The sequence below is a fragment of the Heloderma suspectum genome, chromosome 2 (genome assembly GCF_057233095.1).
Source record: "Heloderma suspectum isolate Gila_16-S chromosome 2, 16-S_ref, whole genome shotgun sequence".
Lineage (NCBI taxonomy): Eukaryota > Metazoa > Chordata > Lepidosauria > Squamata > Helodermatidae > Heloderma > Heloderma suspectum.
This window is the reverse complement of record NC_139459.1, coordinates 83,630,327-83,647,978: the sequence shown is the minus strand read 5'-3', so window position 1 is coordinate 83,647,978 and position 17,652 is coordinate 83,630,327. Positions and strand designations below refer to the sequence as shown.

The window sequence follows — 17,652 nt, the reverse complement described above, 5'->3', positions numbered from 1 at the left end:
ATGGCCAACTCTGTATGGATACAGAACATCCCTGGGGACATTTTAAAATAGCTTCTGAGTGTGAACCAGGAAATTCCCAAACACAACAAAATAAAATTTACAAACTCATTCTGCAACAGTGAAAAGATGCATTCAGGAAAGGTAGCAGTAATAAAAATGATGGGCTCAGTTTTTGAGCAAGTTCTTGACATGTGATACCTAGAAGGACTGGCTTGTCTGGGGGGGCGGGGGGAAAGGACTAACAATGTAATATAAGACTTGTTACCATTAGGGGTGGATAAATCAATTTTGCTTCCTAAAACTTTTGGATTTCTGAGACACAAGATCCTATTTTCACATAAGCTTGTGAATTTTTTTGTTTAAAGTCTGCATGGAAATTCTTATGCATTACTGTATGCATTTCTCCTAATAAATGCATTTTTGTGCACAATTTGACCAAAAATACACATTTTGGAAGCAGTTTTTCCTAATATATGTCTTTTTATACGCATTTTCCTCTACCGTATACATTTTTGTATGCAGTTTTCTCTAATGTATGCATTATTGTACCAATTTGTTTATCAGAAAACTGCAGTGCAAAATTCAGAGTAGTGCAAAAGTTGGAGGATGGCCAACTCTTTGTGGAGGATACAGAACATTTTAAAGTAGCTTCTCGGTGTGAACCAGGAAATAATCCATCTGGACAATGAGATGCCTCTTTCTACCCCTGTTTTATATTGATGTGTCTCCTCCATTCCCTATCCAGTTGTCATGTTTGTTTCCTTTCACTCACTTAACACTCCATGCCATTTAGTTTTTATTGGGCCTTTTTTTTTTTAATTACTCTGCCCTTATGCCATATCTGCAAATTTTAGAGTTACCCCAAGTCTGTTAATATCGCTTTCTTTTGCATAGGTGCTGTGATTTTGCCTCCAGTTCCATGAGCAAAGGAGACTCAAATTGACATTAGAAGAAATTATATAGAAATATTAACAGGTCTTTTCCTCAATATGGAAAATTTTTTTAGGATTAATTGATATAATTTTAACACTGATCCTTGTTTTGGGCTAGATTGTAAAAGGAACAGAGTACTGTCATGTATCTCATTTATATCTCCTTAATATTTCTCATGTGCTGAGTTGATTCTGTTAGATGCAAATTGGTTAGGGCATATATGTTTGTGTTGTTTGGGTGGGAGGGATGGACAGATTCAGTTTATCTCAGTCGATTCCCAGCCCTTTCCCTCCATAATCACCCACTAAGTATTTAATTTGTCACACTTCTGCCAGTGGGAAAGCTCATTTTGTATACTTTGGCCTACCATGTTCTGAAATAAGTATTGTTTTGTTATTTTTTCTGTAGACACAGCATGTCCCAGAGGATTTGCAAGAGTCAAAGGTGTTTCCTGTGAAGGTAAGATAGTTATTTGCTATTAACACAGTGATTTTCATGAACAAAATTAAAATGTTCTACATTGTCCATGGGGTGATCTCCATGGTGACAGGTTTAGTTCACTCTCCACTTTGCTGCGGGACACATGGGCTTGAAAGCCTGGATTATCCCAAAATTAGCCTGGGGCTCTTGGCAGGTCACACGGCAGTTTACTGAGAATTGTTTGGGTGACTACTGGGTGGAGTCTCATCCACATCATCACCTAGAGAGCCTGTTCCCTCCCACTCTCGCCCTGTTCCACCCTTTCTGCTTTCTCTGGCCAGTGTGTGTTAGCGCCTGGCTCCGCAACCTATGCCCAATTCCCCCCCCCCCATTTTTGTTATTACTGTCTCTCTAAAACCTCAGTAGCGCAATAGCAGATATAGCTACTCCCGTTCAAATGCACTATTTTGCGATAGTGCTGTAGTGCTATAGGGGGTATAGCTACTCCCGTTCAATGCACGAAATGGTGGAAAAATCAGAGAAACACAGGTGGGGAAAACATTGGGGAAATACGCCTTGATGGGGGTGAGTAAGGTCATAGCCAGGTGAAAGACACACCCCTGGGCAGGGCTATCATGCCAGAATAAATGCGGACAGTTGGTGCACACCACAACAGAAGGGCAGAGAAGCCGAATTAAGGAAAACAATCGGGCTAAAAGTAGTCTCAGAAAAAACGGTTTTCAGCGCAAAACTCCAGGGTGGCTGCAGGATTGCCACAATGTCATGTGCCCCAAATGACCTCCAAATGCAGCAAAGTTGCGGTAAATCCCTCGTGGAGACACCCCCCATGTTACTCTTGTTGTTCTTTTTCAAGTTGTAAGCTAGTTGTTTTCTTATGTTCTGTTTCCTCCATATTTGAAAAGTAAATCAGATCTTTTTTCTAATTATTGTCATTACAGAAAGCTCAGTGGTCCATAAGAGGTAGCTAGGACAATAAGAAATATTATATATTTTATTTATTTATTATATATTTTATTTATTTATTTAAATATTTATTTATTTATTTATTTTATATTTTATTTATATAAGCTCTTTAGCTTATTGTGCCAGACTATCTTAAACCTTCTGATCATCTTTGTTGATCTATAGCTTTTTCTCATTTTTATGCATTGTTTTAAAATGTGATTACTTAACAGCCACTGATTCAGTCTTAATGAAAAGAAGGCTGCCAGAAAAGAAGAACATGATAAATCTTTGTAAACTGCTCAGACAGCTTTGGCTATGGGGTGGTATAAAAATGTAATAAATGAATGAAATGAAATAAATGTTCTTTATACTTCATGATACAGTTCCTTGATCTCATCTGATAGGGCAATATTCTTACGTTGTCTTAGTTGCAAGAATTTGATTACATAAATGAAAAATCTGTTGTTTTTAACAGATGTGTTATATAGCCTGTAAAGACTGTACCTGTCTTGCTAAAATAAGGATATATCATAATCATCTACTCATATTTTATATCAGATGTAAATGAGTGTGAAGTGTTCCCTGGTGTGTGCCCCAATGGACGGTGTGTCAATAGCAGAGGATCTTTTCACTGTGAGTGTCCTGATGGCCTGACACTGGATGGGACTGGCAGAGTGTGTTTAGGTGAGCACTCAAGATATTTCACTACCCAACTGTTAGCTGTATGCTTGATTTAGAGCCATTTCACCAATTAACCTCATACTAAGTGCTCTGCATGTCCTGATGCCTCCATGTGGCTCTAAGTGATCCCAGAACAAACTGTGGTTCGTTAACCAAAAACAACCCAGGAATAAAACTCATAGTTTATTGTTGGGTTGTGAACTGTGGGTTGTTCATGGTTAATAAACCATTGTTTGCATGGCTGGGTTCACACAACACAACAGCCCATGGTTCAACAACAACCCACCGTTCAATGACAACCGACACTCAATGCATACTCAACCTTAAATGTGGGTGTTGTGTGAACCCAGTCATTGTGAATATACAAATTATCCAGGTATAAACCAGGGTTCGTATTTGCTGAACCGAAAGAAAACAGTAGTAGATTTCAGGTTTTATTTCAAATTTAGCTTAATGAGCGATATAAAACAGAAACGTTTCATTCTTTCAGAGAAAAAAAAAACCACATTTCTTCATAGAAACAGCAACTGCATGCCTTAAAATATTAATGTCTAATAGAGAAATATTTCTGTAGAAAAATATATATGATTTTGGAAGGGCAACCTCGGATAAGTTTAAATAATACCATGCAGTTTACTTCTTACGAAATATGTAGCATGATCCTAGCATGTTTATGAAAAAGTAAGCTATACTTTGTTCAATGGCTATTACTTCCAAGTTACTGTGCATAGGAGTGTAGAATTAATTTTTCAGACAGAAATGCTAAAAAAATAAAAAAATCATGCAATGTCATGTGTCCAATAGATTCAAGTGATATGAACGTTTCGGCTGTTTTCATATTTGGGAGTATGTAAAATTTGAAGGCTCTATGTGGGGTTTGTGTTTTGTTTTTATTGTACTTTCCGTGCTCTACTTCTAAGAATTTCACATTGGATATGTACTTATTAGATGCCAGTATTTTTTTTTTTTTTTTTGGTGACGCAACTGTAGACATATTGAATCCATTTTAAAATGCTATAGCCAAAAGAGAATTAAAATTAGAAACAAAGCTGTGACCCTCTTTCCCAAGCACAGCAAACTAAATTTTACAACTCCTCATTCTGCAACAGTGAAAAGATGCACTCAGGAAAGGAAATAATCATAAAAATGATGGGCTGAGTTTTTGATCAAGTTATTGAAATGCGATACCTAGAAGAACTGGCTGGTCTGGGGGGAAAAGGACTATAAGACTTGTATTAGGGATGGACAAATCTATCTGTTTTGCTTCCTACAACTTTTACATTTTTGAAGGACAAGATCGTTCATCCCATTTCCACATCAGTTTGCAAATGGTTAAATGTCTGCATGAAAATTCATACGCATTTCTCCTAATATATGCATTTTAGTACACAATTTGTCTTAATACACACATTTTGAAACAATTTTTCCTAATCTATGCCTTTTTGTATGCAATTTCCCCTAATATACACATTTCTTGTTTGCAATTTTCTCTGATGTATGCATTTTTGTATACTTTTTTGATTGGGTAACTGCACTGCTAAATACAGATAAGTGCAAAAACTGAAGGATAATTGCATTCTGGTTCATATATTAGTTCAGGAAATGCGAATTAGGTTGGTTTGTATTAAAATGTGAACTGAACAAATTTCTCCCACAATTTATCATGATTGCCAAGTCCAGCTTTTCTTCCTAAGGAGATGGGTTCACAGCTCTTCACCTGCCATTTGACAGTATGGAGCCAGAAATGTCTTTCCAACGTAGTTTTATAAATTGCTGTTTTTGATTTTTGTACTCCATTTTGTATTTGAATATATATATATATATATATATACACACACACACACACACACACACACACACACCTGTGATTGCCCATTGTTTTTATGATCTTACCATCAGCCATCTTGTGGATTCTAGGTATGGAAAAGCAGGATAAAAATAAATAAAGAATATATAAATGACTCCACAATTTTTTCAGTCTGACAATCCTTCCTCTGAAGAATGTTATATACAGCTGTAGTGTGGAATCAGTACACATGAGTGCAATGTTATTACCAAAAATACTTTGGGTAGAACTCAATATGGCAGTTTTGTGGGGTGTAAATTCAGCCTAAATCTGGATTAAACACCATACTAGGGATGTGCACTACAAAAAATCATTTTAACATTCATTTTTTGGACTTAAAATTATTTTGTAATTTCTTTATTTCATAAAACTTTTGTTTCTATTCAGTTAATCTGAAATTAGTTCATTCACTTTTCAGTTTGCAATTTGTTTTCCAGAAATCATACTTTTCAATGGAAGACCCATCATGTCTTCTTCAGACTATACCTTTGACATTTTAAATCCAAATGGAATGAAATTTTCAGGCTTTAGACTACTGCCTGAGGGAATTTGGATTAAATAAATGAACAGCCCCTTCATCACATACACTCACAACCTGATTGCCATATTTTATTGCTTCCTATCTGCCACCTTTAACTGACAATAAACTGGGAGCAGGTGTCCAAGCATTCAATGGATCTGGATAGAATTTATAAGCCAGTGTAGTGCAGTGGTGAGAGTGATGGAATGGGAGCCAGGAGAGCCGGGTTCTAGTCCCCACTCGGCCCTGGAAGCTCACTGGGTGACTTCGGGCCAGTCACAGATTCTCAGCCCAACCTACCTCACAGGGCTGTTGTTGTGAGGATAAAAAGGAGAGGAGGAGGATAATGTAAGCCACCTTGCAAGAGGAAAAAAGGTGGGATATAAATGCAATAAATAAATAAATAATAAAATAGTGCTGGCTTTGTAGATAACAGGTGTTTAGAATACACTTTTACCATTGTACAGTAACGCTATCATTAGTTTCTGTTAGTTCTTTCTAAATTTTTAGAGGTGCATTTGCCCAAGCCGGAGCCAAGCTGGATGCTCAGAATAAGCCACATACTTGGTGATGTAGAGACTTTAGGACTAGGGCTCCTATATGTCAATATGTGGTATTGCTTTTTATAAAATGTGTAGATATCCGAATGGAGCAATGCTACCTGAAGTGGGATGAAGATGAGTGTGTTCACCCTGTCCCTGGGAAGTTTCGGATGGACACCTGCTGCTGTGCTGTAGGGGCTGCTTGGGGCTCAGATTGTGAGGAATGTCCCAAGCCTGGAACAAAGGAGTATGAAGCATTATGTCCCAGAGGACCAGGCTTTTCCAACCGAGGAGATATTTTAACTGGAAGGCCATTTTATAAAGGTAAAATAACATTAATTATGGTATTTTGTAAAGGACAGTATCATTCATTTTTGTTTGATCAAAATACAACATGAATTATATTTCTGTATAATTTTATACATGTATACATGTAATTTTATACAATAATTTACATGTAAACATGTAAATTCTGTATAATTTTATACATGTAATTTTATACATGTAATTATACAATTCTCTATAATTTTATACATGTATAATTTTACATTATGCATGTAAAATTTTACATGTAATTTTATACATGTAATTTTATACATGTATTTTTAAACATAAAAATATGTTTAGTATTTGTTATACTTTCTTATAACAAGATTTATAAGCACCACATATAGAACTGCTATCCACTCTCTGAAAGCATGGAGTCTATTCTTGTGGTGGGCATAGTAGCTGCTCATTGAGCTTTTCTACACAAGGCGCTTTTTTGTGCGCTCATCATTCCCTACGGAGGGTAGTTTACGGGTATAGGATATTGTCGCTCTCTAGTTTTCTTCTGTTTTTAAACAGCCCTTCTAGTGAGTTTTTATTAGAGCAGGGAAACTGTGGTATTATTTGTATAGGTGAAAGAAAGCACTTTTTCCACTAGTGTAATTGTGCTATTCCACTATACCACAGTGCTACCTAGATGTTATGCAGCAGAAAAGCAGGAAAGGAAACAGCCCTCATGTAGTGCTGGGATCCCAATTCTGCAATAAAACCAAAAGTAGATACAGCAGATTAACAACCTCATGTAGAAAAGCTTACTGAGTGATTCTCATAGGACTCAAGAGATCCCAGCCTCAACCCTTGCCTTGTTGTGCGCATTGTGTGAAGGCTCTCCTCTAAGACGTGGGATGGAAAGCTTGTGTCCCTGTGTTTCCTGTGTTCTTGTCCAGCTTCACTCACTGTATGATGCAAATTATTCAAGCAACTAGATGGTCAAGCTAGATGTTACATAGCAGATGTGTATAACAGTCTCTTGTTAAGAAAAGCAGCTGCAGGGGACTGAGGATTTGAATGGAAGAATAGGGAGAGGGGCTGCTCAATCCTTTATCCCCCAGCTGTTTTTCCACTCAAAATCACCTAAACTAATATTTTTTACCCAAAGTTGGAAAGGTAGTTTGGAGAAGTGATTTTGCATAGGAAAATACCTGGAAGAATAAATTGTAAGCAGCTCTCCCCCAACCATTTCTCCACTCAAGCTTGCAGCCACTTACAGACACTTTACATTACAAATGTCAGGAAGTCTGCCATGTAATGCCTAGTTTTACCATTATGCAATTCAAAAGAAGGTATGGAAAGAATATTCTTCGCCATTTCACTCATAAAGAAAAGAAAATTGCTTTCAAAAGTTGTGAAATGTAGAGATGGTCTAAACTGTGTTCTGCTCTTTGGGTTTTGCAACTCAGCCATGCCCACAGTTGTGAAGCCCTTACTCTGTGAAGCTGAGTTTATTCTAGAGCCTGACTACCTACAAAGGAATGAGGTTGTTTGGCAAAATACCCTTCTATCTCCCAGACCACTGTCTGAACAATAGAGTGGCCCTCAGAGTACACAATTAGGCCATACAAGGTCTAATCTATCTCTTTGCACTTTATTACCTAGTCCGCAAATATCAGGGCTTCTGCCCTGAAAGGCAGCCTAGAAATATGTTAAATAAAAATAAATAAAATTCCATCCCTTATATATGCATTTATATTCTTCCTCTAGTAATGACTCCACGGCCTCCCTTGGTGATTTGACCAATTGATTACTATTTTGAAAAATAATCTAATTACTGTTTTGAAAAATAATCTAAATCTTTACTTCTTCAATTTAAGTTACCTCCTACAGTATTAACTCCACCAGCCAGAGAATCATAGCTTCTGATTTAAAATGTTCATTATTATTTTAAGATATAACTGATAGGATCAGTTGAAGACATGAAATAGCTGGTGTATTTACTATAGATTCCACTGTTCTCGTTCACTGAAATCACATTTGGCCAGGCGGTGGGCCACATGTGCCCCTTGGAGGCCTGCAGTGCAGCACACTGTGGCTGCCCAAGCAACCCCCTATCAAATTCCACAAAAGGTGGCCGCCTCCCTACAACTTTCCCTTTCCTACTAGACCAGGAGACAGAGAAGTCTCTTCTTCTGGACCCAGCATGAAAGGAAACTGAGCTGCTAGTGGAGAAACAGAGCAACGTGTTTCGCCACTAGCGGCTCAGTTTCCTTGCCTGCTAGAAACCTCTTCTTCCCAACTCAGCATGGAAGGAAAGTTAAATAGAAAGTAAGTGTGTAAATGGGAGGCAGTGTGTGAACAGAAGGAAGGAAGCTGTGTGTGTATCATGAGAAAGTGTGAATAGGGGGCAATCTACATTACAACTTTAAACTGGTTTCAAACCTGTTTTTAGTGATTACAGCTACCAAATACAGGAATTCTGGGAACTGTAGCTCTAGGGCCGCTTGGGCAGGGGACAGGGGTCTCTAGCAAAGAATTCTCAGTACCCTCATGAAACTGCAGGATCCCTTTAGATAAACCGGTTTGAAACCAGTTTAAAGTTGTAATGTAGATCGGCTTGGGGTAGATGGATGGATGTCAGTATGTGAGAGTATAAAGAGACAATGGGAGGGGGAGAGTAGAGGGGATGTTTGTGGGATGTTGCTTTGCTTCCCTTAGATGGGGTATGTGTGCATGTGAGAGAGTGGGGTGGGGTGGTTAAATGGAGGGAGAATATGAATGGAATAGTGGATGATTGGATGATGGATGAATGAAGGGGAGAGAAAGAGGATGTCCCCACCCACCTTTGACTTTGACGTTGTCCACTTTGGGATTTGGCCCCAACCACCACCCGTATGTGGTTCTTGGCCACTTTTCCCCAAGGGAATACAGTCCTCAGCCCTGAAAAGGTTGCCAACCCCTGACTTAGATAAGGTAGTATCTTTGAGGAAGCACTGTTTATTTGATAAATGTGCACATATTCCATAAAATATTAAGCATATTTTATCTGTTTTCCTTTTACAGATATAAATGAGTGCAAAGTGTTCCCTGGCATGTGCGCAAATGGCAAATGCAGAAACACAATTGGGAGCTTCAAATGTAGATGTAACAGTGGATTTGCATTAGATATGGAAGAGAGAAATTGTACAGGTAAGTTTGAGATGGGACTCCCTAGAGAAGCATAGATAAATGTCAGGGGAGGCTTGAGTGCCCACTGGTCTCCTCGCAGAATGCAGCTTGGATAGCATTCATGTTTGCATCCCATTGCTACTTTTCATTACTTTGAATTATTTGTTGGTTAGGAACTATCCACCACTACTGTTAGTCTGCAAAGACTTTGGAATAAATGCAGTTTTAAAAGTGCAAGTGATTGGTCAAATGCTCATATATCAGAAAGCCAAACTAGATGCTGCGAGCCAGTGTGGTGTAGTGGCAAGAGTGTTGGACTGGGAGCTGGGAGATCCGGGTTCTAGTCCTCACTCGGCCATGGAAGCTCACTGGGTGACTTTGGGCCAGTCACACACTCTCAGCCCAACCTACCTCACAGGGTTGTTGTTGTGAGGATAAAATGGAGAGGAGGAGGAGGATAATGTAAGCCGCCTTGAGTTCCTTGCAAGAGGAAAAAAGGCGGGATATAAATGCAATAATAAATAAATAAAATAAATAAACATGTGTAGCAGTCCTCTGGTGTGTGTGTGGGTGTGTGTGGGTGTGTGTGTGGGGGGTTAATGAAAAGCAGCCACAACAGTCTGTGAGTTTGAGTGGAAGAATGGCAGGGGTGCCGCAACTCAACTCTTTCCCGATGTTTTTCTGGACAAAATTCCTTCCTCAACTCTTTTCTGCCTAGATGGGGGATGGGGAGGGGAGCTGTGTGCGTGGTTTTTTAACAGTCCTTAAAATCTGCAGACTTCTGTGGCTCCTTTTCATTAAAAGAAAAAGTCTGGAAAGCTTTCCTGCTACTGTCTACTCAGAAACCAGTATAATCTGTGTCGGGCACCAGTTCAGCAGCAGTTGAAGGCTACACCCCAGTAGGGCTCACTGCCCACACCTGGAACCTAGAAACCTTTGCATGTCTTGTCTTCTCTCTAATAGATGGTGTTGATAGGGCCCAGATGGAAAGGCAAAAAATGGGCAACAGAAATGAGAAGGAGAAGGTGGGCCTACTGGAAGAGGGATGACTTCTAAAAGCATCTTACCCGAGAGTCTCCCAAAACCTAGAATCAGCAATGATAATCTGTTGTTTTTTGCGCCCAAATGACATTGTTTTAATTACTTACAAATAAACTATCACGCTCCAGGTGACACATGTTATGCGCTAGACATCAATGCAAAATCTATTGCATTTGATCTAGCTCTAACCCTTAAAACATCGTAGTCCAAGAAAGCTGGGCTAGTCTTGTCCTGGGTCTCTAGACTGGACTTGAGACCCAGGGCTTTGCTACAATCCTGGCTCTCAAGACTGGACCTAATCTGTTACTCTGTGATATTCTACCCATTCGTTCATTATTATCCTGGATTTCTAAACTTTTAATGCAGCTCTCATCTTTTTATAACAATACGCAAGGATGAAAGAATTGGTAAGAAACTTGCTGACAGTGGAGTGTTTGGAATGATTGCTTAAAATAACAGTATCCACCAATGTACCAATCCACCATTAGTACCAATGGTGTTCCAGGCGTTGTACATCCACTATCAGCATAACTACGTTTGAACACACTGGGAATCATTCACACCAGCATTGGAAAATGCGGGTTATCTAAATTGCCGTATTAGCCAGTTGGATCAAACATGGTCCCAACATGTCCAAATAAATCAATGTCTAGCATTGTTCTAAAAAGGAAAGTCATTCTTTAGCACCTAAGAAAATTTGAGGCTGGAGTTTAGCTTGAGCCTTTTTACAACTGTGATGAATGGATGTGTGCACTGTGGGTGGCTGCACATTAAAAGTGAAAAGAAGTTTATTCTGGAACCGTGGAAATAGAATGTGCTAGTGCATTATAAAATGTGGGTGGTAAGGCATGTGCATCAAGGTTTTTCTGGATGTCAGTGTTGCTATAGCTGGTGATTTCCTTGTTTTTATAATGATTGCATTGATGGGAAATGTACTTGCTCAGCTTAACACTCAAGCTTAAAGCAATTCTGAAAGCTGGGAAGGAAAATATTACCCCAAATCTTTTCCCTCCCAGGTGTCAAGAAAGCTTCCATTACCTCTGGCATAGCACACCTCCTGGCTTGAAGATAGGGCCAATCTTCTGATTGGGAGAAGAACTCCAAGTCCAGCAATTTGGGGCAGGAAAGATTTTTATAGAGCTCCACAGACTCTTATCTTTAGCAGACCTTTGCATTTTTAATTTTTTACTTTTATTCCTTCAAAAATCCCCCCCCCCATTTCACCTATGGTCCTTAGCAAGGGATTGGAATTGCAGACACACAGAAGGGAAAATCAGGAAGAAGCTTTGAAGGCTGTCCCTGTGAGGCCTTCTGCTTGTTCTTTCTCTTGGGCCAGAACAGTATAGGAGCTGACAGCACAGAAGAAATCTTGAAGGCTGTCCACAGGGAGCCTGCCTTTCCTACCTACTAGACTATGACAAAACATTTGAAGCACTTTGGAAACTTTAGCTCAGCCTCACCTCTCCAGTCAGTTTGGGAAAGAGCTGAGGGAGCGGGAGAACTTGGGGCCATTGCCAGTTTAGGCAGGGCAGGGAAGAGAAGCAACAGCAAGCAATGGCTTCTCTTTGCAAGAGAAAAGTTTGTGTCTCGTGGCTACCATGGAGCCCTGTTCCTGCCCAGTCAGTTGCTCTGGAAGAGACAAGGCAACATGGAAGAGGCAGACCTCAGTAATACTCAGGTTACAGCCCAAGGGAACTCTCCTGCCCACTTCCTGTTACTCAAGTCAGCGGTTCTGTGGAAGGATGAGACCTTTGGTACTTCTTCAGAATCCAAAGACAAATGCATCAGGGCAAATGACTCTAGTATCTGAGTAAATTAATGTGGGGTAACTCTGGGAGGAAAAGCCATGAAAGGGGGCAGAAAGAGGGGCGTAAATACCAACATAAGTTCAGCCCTAGGTGCTGAATCACTTTGTGGTTGCTCCAAATGCAAACATAGATAACACTTTTGTCCTTGAGTACCACCACTCCTTTCCCTAACCCTGTTTCCAGATCGAGGATGTGGTCAAGCATGGCAGTGGATGGCACAGCACTCAGAGTGCTAAACTTCATGCTACATTAATTACATGGCTTACAGCTGAGCCTGACTTTCGTTTTAACCTCCAAGTTAGCTCATGGGACCCCAATCTGGATGGAGACTACTGCATATAGGTAGGGTAGGTTTAAGTGTACCCACCCAGCTGCTTCCCACCCCTGCTAAATCCTCCCCGCAACATGGGGAATAAAAATAGAATAAAAAGCTATTAGCACCATTTTGTTCCTTTTTTTAGACAACCCCCACCCTCGAAAAAGGGGAGAAGTTGAGGGGGGGAAGTGCCTGGGGGGAAGGTTTAAACTTTCCCTACTCATGTTTGGTGGTCTGGATCAGGGTCCCATGTGCTTACGTGGAAGTAAAAAACAAAGCATTATTTGCATACTATGTATTTAATGTAGTGTGCTATTGAGCCCTGAGCAGATCTAGCTCAGCCATGCCCACTGAGTCTGCTGGGACATCCACTTGGGAAGCTTAAACCATTGCCTTCCACCCAGGAGGCAGCACCTTAGGATCACAGCAGGGCTGGCCAATAGCCTCTTTATGTGGAGGGGTCCCCTGGTCACTGAGAGGGGTCAAAAGGCTCCTAGGTAAAGTTTCCAGGGGAAGAACTGGCATGGGGCAGTATAGGCTGTCAATAGTTGTAAAAATTACTAGTTACAACATTGCATGTCATGTGTCTGTACCATCTCAATATCAACTTCTAGTTTCAAACCTCATCACCCTTTTTGCCAGTTTCAATAACTGTAGGATTCCTGATGATTCAACAGGGCTATGAATTATTGCCAGCCCTCTTTGCAAATTATTATATGAAAAAGCTAATTTATTTGGATTTTGGTGTGGTCAGTGTCAATTTTCTCTATCTTTTTGTTTCTGAAACTAGACATTGACGAGTGCCATATCTCACCTGATCTCTGCGGAAGTGGTACCTGTGTCAATGCTCCAGGCAGCTTTGAGTGCGAGTGCTTTGAGGGCTATGAAAGTGGATTTATGATGATGAAGAACTGCATGGGTAAGTGGTAGAGGTTTTAGTGCACATACGACATATATATTTCAAAGCTTGTAAACCATGTTATATGCACATTTTCATTCCATTTTGTGTTTACAGTTAGCAATCAGGTATATCAAGTTTAATAAATCAGCTCTCCCTTTATGAATGCAAAGTAAGCTGATACAAGACTAGTGGAGCCACCGGACACTGCAACTAGATATAACATTGCATATATGCTTTAGGATAAGCTGCAATCAATTAATCAAAAACTGTGCAAACTACAGCATATAAAATGTCACAATTTTCAGTGTCATAGTAGCAGCAGTAAAAGATATACTACCTCTTAGAAAGACGTGGGCTTTTGTGTCTGTTCTGTTTCTTGTAGTTGTTTGCTAAAATGAGTCTCTTGATATATAATGTAGGGGAGAAAAGTTGTATATATGATAGCAGTATATATAAGAACATTGGAAATATCAAATATAACAATTCCGTGTGTATTAGGTGTTTAGATTTCGTTCTTTTAAAAAACCTTGCGTATGATTTTATAGGACCCTCACTGATGAACAAATCACCCAGTTTCCTGTATACAATATAATTTAATGTTTTATTTATTATGAAAACTAGAGATAAGTAAACTTTGTTATGAATCAATCTCCTTCTCAAACAGGCATAAGTTCCTGCTAACTTCCAGATGTTGACAATAACTTACTTCATCTCTAATCGTCCCATAAAAATGTTTTGCCCCACATCTTCTTTTCAGACATAGATGAATGTGAACGTAACCCTCTTCTTTGTAGAGGTGGCAAGTGTGTGAATACAGAAGGAAGCTTTCAGTGTGACTGTCCTCTTGGTCATGAATTGTCTTCATCACGTGAAGATTGTGTGGGTAAGTGTCAGGTGCCTGAGAATGACATATTCTATAACTAGCAATGTTGCCAAAGTTTGTAATAACCTGGTTCAAAATTGAATTTGTGTAGCTTGTAATGCTTGAATGCATTGCAAACCAAGCATAATTTCATGCAGACATTATTGGGCTCAAAATGTGAATGATATTCTGCAGGCTGCCTTGAAGATGGATGTGCAGAATTTCTTAATATTAAGCTCTTACGTTTGATGAAACTATAACTGATTTCTGTGAACTAGCAGATCAGACTACCCAGCCAAGAAGCCTAAACTGTAGCTCATACAGAACTATGCAAAAGCCCCCAAAGACTGATTTTTAAAGGAACTATGAAGTCCCTGAACAAATGGTGCAGGGAAGCTCCCGAGCTTTGGAAGCAAGAAAACCATGCAGTCCCTGAGCTTGTCTGACCATGATAGCAGAATTTCCAAAACCTGAGATAAAGCTTAGGCAGAGTCCCTTTATATACCCTTAGTAAGCCTTCTCACTAGTGATTGTACTTAGAGCTGGGGGCAGGGCTACCCAAGCTTAGCTAAAAGATGAAATGTTGAGGGGCATTTATTATTATTTTTTATTAATTATATTTGAAATAAATATATTTATTAACTGAAAACATTAAAAGCCCAGGGAGCACTCTTGGAAAACAAACACATTTTTCTGAACACTTGCTGAGAAAGCTTGTAAATACTAAGCTGATTCCAAATTGAGCCAAGGGGTTTGCCCCTCATTGTCTGTAACTTCACTGATGCTGATGAAGATGAAAACATCCCATATAAATTAGTGTTTTAGTTTCTTAATTCCTTCACACTGAAAGCTCTTATCAGGCTGCTCCAAGTGCATTTGCTTTGGGATATAGCAGAATCAACAGTAAGGAGGTCTTGTGCCACAATTACCCCAGTGTGCTAGAAGAATGCTCTCCCCAGTGAAATGCAGATTTGCTCCTTCCTCATGACCTCAAGACTTATTTGTTTTGGAAGATGTATGGCTGCTGCTTCTGTTGTTGCTCTTATGAGTACTTATGCTGTTTTAATGGGCTTTTTCTTATTCCAGTTGACTTTATTCTTTAAGTATGTGTTTTATTTTCTGGTTCTGTTAGCCAGCTTGAGCCTCAGAAAGATGGGATAAAATATTTTAAACAAATAAGTAAATCATGCTGATCTTTAATATGCTAAAAGGCTGTCATTTTCAGTAGAAAATGAGCAGATTTCAAGGAACTTTTGTTTGGATCTTGCCACTGACTAAATGGTTTCATATGGCTGGATATTGTAATCTATATAAATGCAGCTCTATTGTATTTATCTGGAGTTCTTTGCATTTTAATTTATGTTAGGACTGGTTCTTGCATTACAGGAGCAGTGTGATTGCTGCTTTCCTGTGGTGGTAATATTACCAGTCTGGTAACATTAGAGCAGCAAGATCACATGGAAGGGGCAACCACATCACCCCTGAAATGTAAGAGCTAGTCTTTTGCTGTTGAAATTTTAGTGTTATTTTGACACATGGAAACATTCAGAATGAGGTTAGAACTTCATATCAGAATGGCAGAACCTACTTTCATGGAAGTCTAGCTTCTTATCCATTCCTATATTCTGAATTTCACAATAGCCACTAGATAAACTAAGCAATTCTTGTTTTTCAGATATTAATGAATGTTCTCTTAGTGATAACCTTTGCAGAAATGGCAAATGTGTAAACATGATTGGGATGTATCAGTGCTCCTGTAATCCTGGCTATCAGGCCACTCCAGACAGACAAGGCTGCACTGGCAAGTATTAGATACTTTGACATCTATATTTTTATTTTAGCATAAATATTTCCAATTTGTTTTTCTCTGAAGTTTAATGTCATAACCATAAGTAAAAAAATTAATCAGAGCACCTTTCAGAATCACCAAGTTGTAAACAGTTGTTTACAGTTGTTTACAACAGTACTCTAAGCAGTACTCTAAAAATCCCATTATTGGGTTATATCCTGACTGTCCACCAGCATAATGGAAACTGGCGGTGGAACAGTTTCCCCCTCGCCCTGCATCCCTCCCCGCAATCTGCTGCAGAGGGTTAGGGGACCCTCCGGAGCAGATTTGGGGGGGATGCAGGGGGGGGGGATACAGTGGAGAGGAAAGTAAAGGGAAGTCCTGTCACGCAAGAAGTCCACTCATGTGACATTGGATTTAAGCCATTACTTTTTATTGATACTTTTGCTTGGCTATCCTTTACATTCTCATTTTATTTTACATTGATCATTAATGTCACAGCATGCTAAAATCAACCCCTCGAAGTGGTTGCTTTCATCTGCTAATAGGGAGGGGGAGGTAGAGAAAAATAAGACATGGAAACTCAATTTTTTTCTGTTAAAAAAACATTTTAAAGGAAATATCAGGGAAGGGAGGGGTGCTGCATAAGGTACAAAAGATACCTAATAATATGTCCTAAATATTTACTCTCTAGATATTGATGAATGTATGATTATGAATGGAGGGTGTGACACCCACTGCACTAATTCAGAAGGCAGCTATGAATGCAGTTGCAGTGGTGGGTATGCTCTAATGCCAGATATGAGGACTTGTGCAGGTAAGTGCATAAGACTAACAGCTCAACTCTGTTCCTCAGACTTGCATCCACAAAGCATTGAGAAACAAGTGTAAACTCCTTTACATGAAGAACTTATGTGGTGTAGTAGCTTAAGACTTGGAAAATGTCGATGATCAGGAAGTCTTTGGTTCAAATGTCACCTCAGCCATTGCAAAGTGTTCTTAATGGGCTCACTAAGTGCTCTTAAGCAAGCTGCTGTTTCTCCATTTTTTCTCGGCAATATGTAGAAAATAATATAGGCTCACCTTATGGAATTGTTGTTTGGATAGATGACATAATGACCTGGTTCACATGTAACGCCAACATAAGTGATCCTAGAGCTTGCATGCTCTCCTCTTGCCTTTCTCTTTGCATGTTCCAATTCCCTCCCTGACATTGTTTGCCTTCAAGCTAGCAAAACTATGATTCGTGCTTGCCCTCCAGACAAGGACAAGTCAGTGTTACCAGTGTGGTTTGCCCTAAACCAACCAGAAATCAGGGATAAGATCAATAGGTGTAAGGGAAGGAGGAAGCACATGAGCCTAGAGATATAAAATTTCTGGAAATTTTGAAGCTGTGAAAAAAAAACCCATTTATTCCAGAAAAAAAAATGGAAATGTGAGGGAAAATGGAAAAATAAGGAATATTTTTTTAAGCACTCTTTATAGATCTAAAGTCACATTGTTGCTTTAGGACAGCCTTCCCCAACCTGGTGCCCTCCAGATACTATAGACCTCAGCTCCTTTCAGCCTCGGGCAGGATGGCCAATGGTCAGGAATGC

At 39.5% G+C, this 17,652-nt stretch overlaps 1 protein-coding gene across 1 annotated transcript in view; it reads left to right on the top strand.

The window, feature by feature from the left end:
* FBN2 (fibrillin 2) overlaps positions 1-17,652 on the top strand; it is a 262,921-nt gene that overhangs the window by 156,940 nt on the left and 88,329 nt on the right. The window contains exons 22-29 of the mRNA XM_084832107.1: positions 1,342-1,392; positions 2,878-3,003; positions 6,005-6,232; positions 9,233-9,358; positions 13,293-13,421; positions 14,161-14,286; positions 15,941-16,066; positions 16,749-16,871. Coding sequence (XP_084688233.1) covers positions 1,342-1,392; positions 2,878-3,003; positions 6,005-6,232; positions 9,233-9,358; positions 13,293-13,421; positions 14,161-14,286; positions 15,941-16,066; positions 16,749-16,871 — 1,035 coding nt within the window. The remainder of the gene's footprint in view (positions 1-1,341; positions 1,393-2,877; positions 3,004-6,004; positions 6,233-9,232; positions 9,359-13,292; positions 13,422-14,160; positions 14,287-15,940; positions 16,067-16,748; positions 16,872-17,652) is intronic.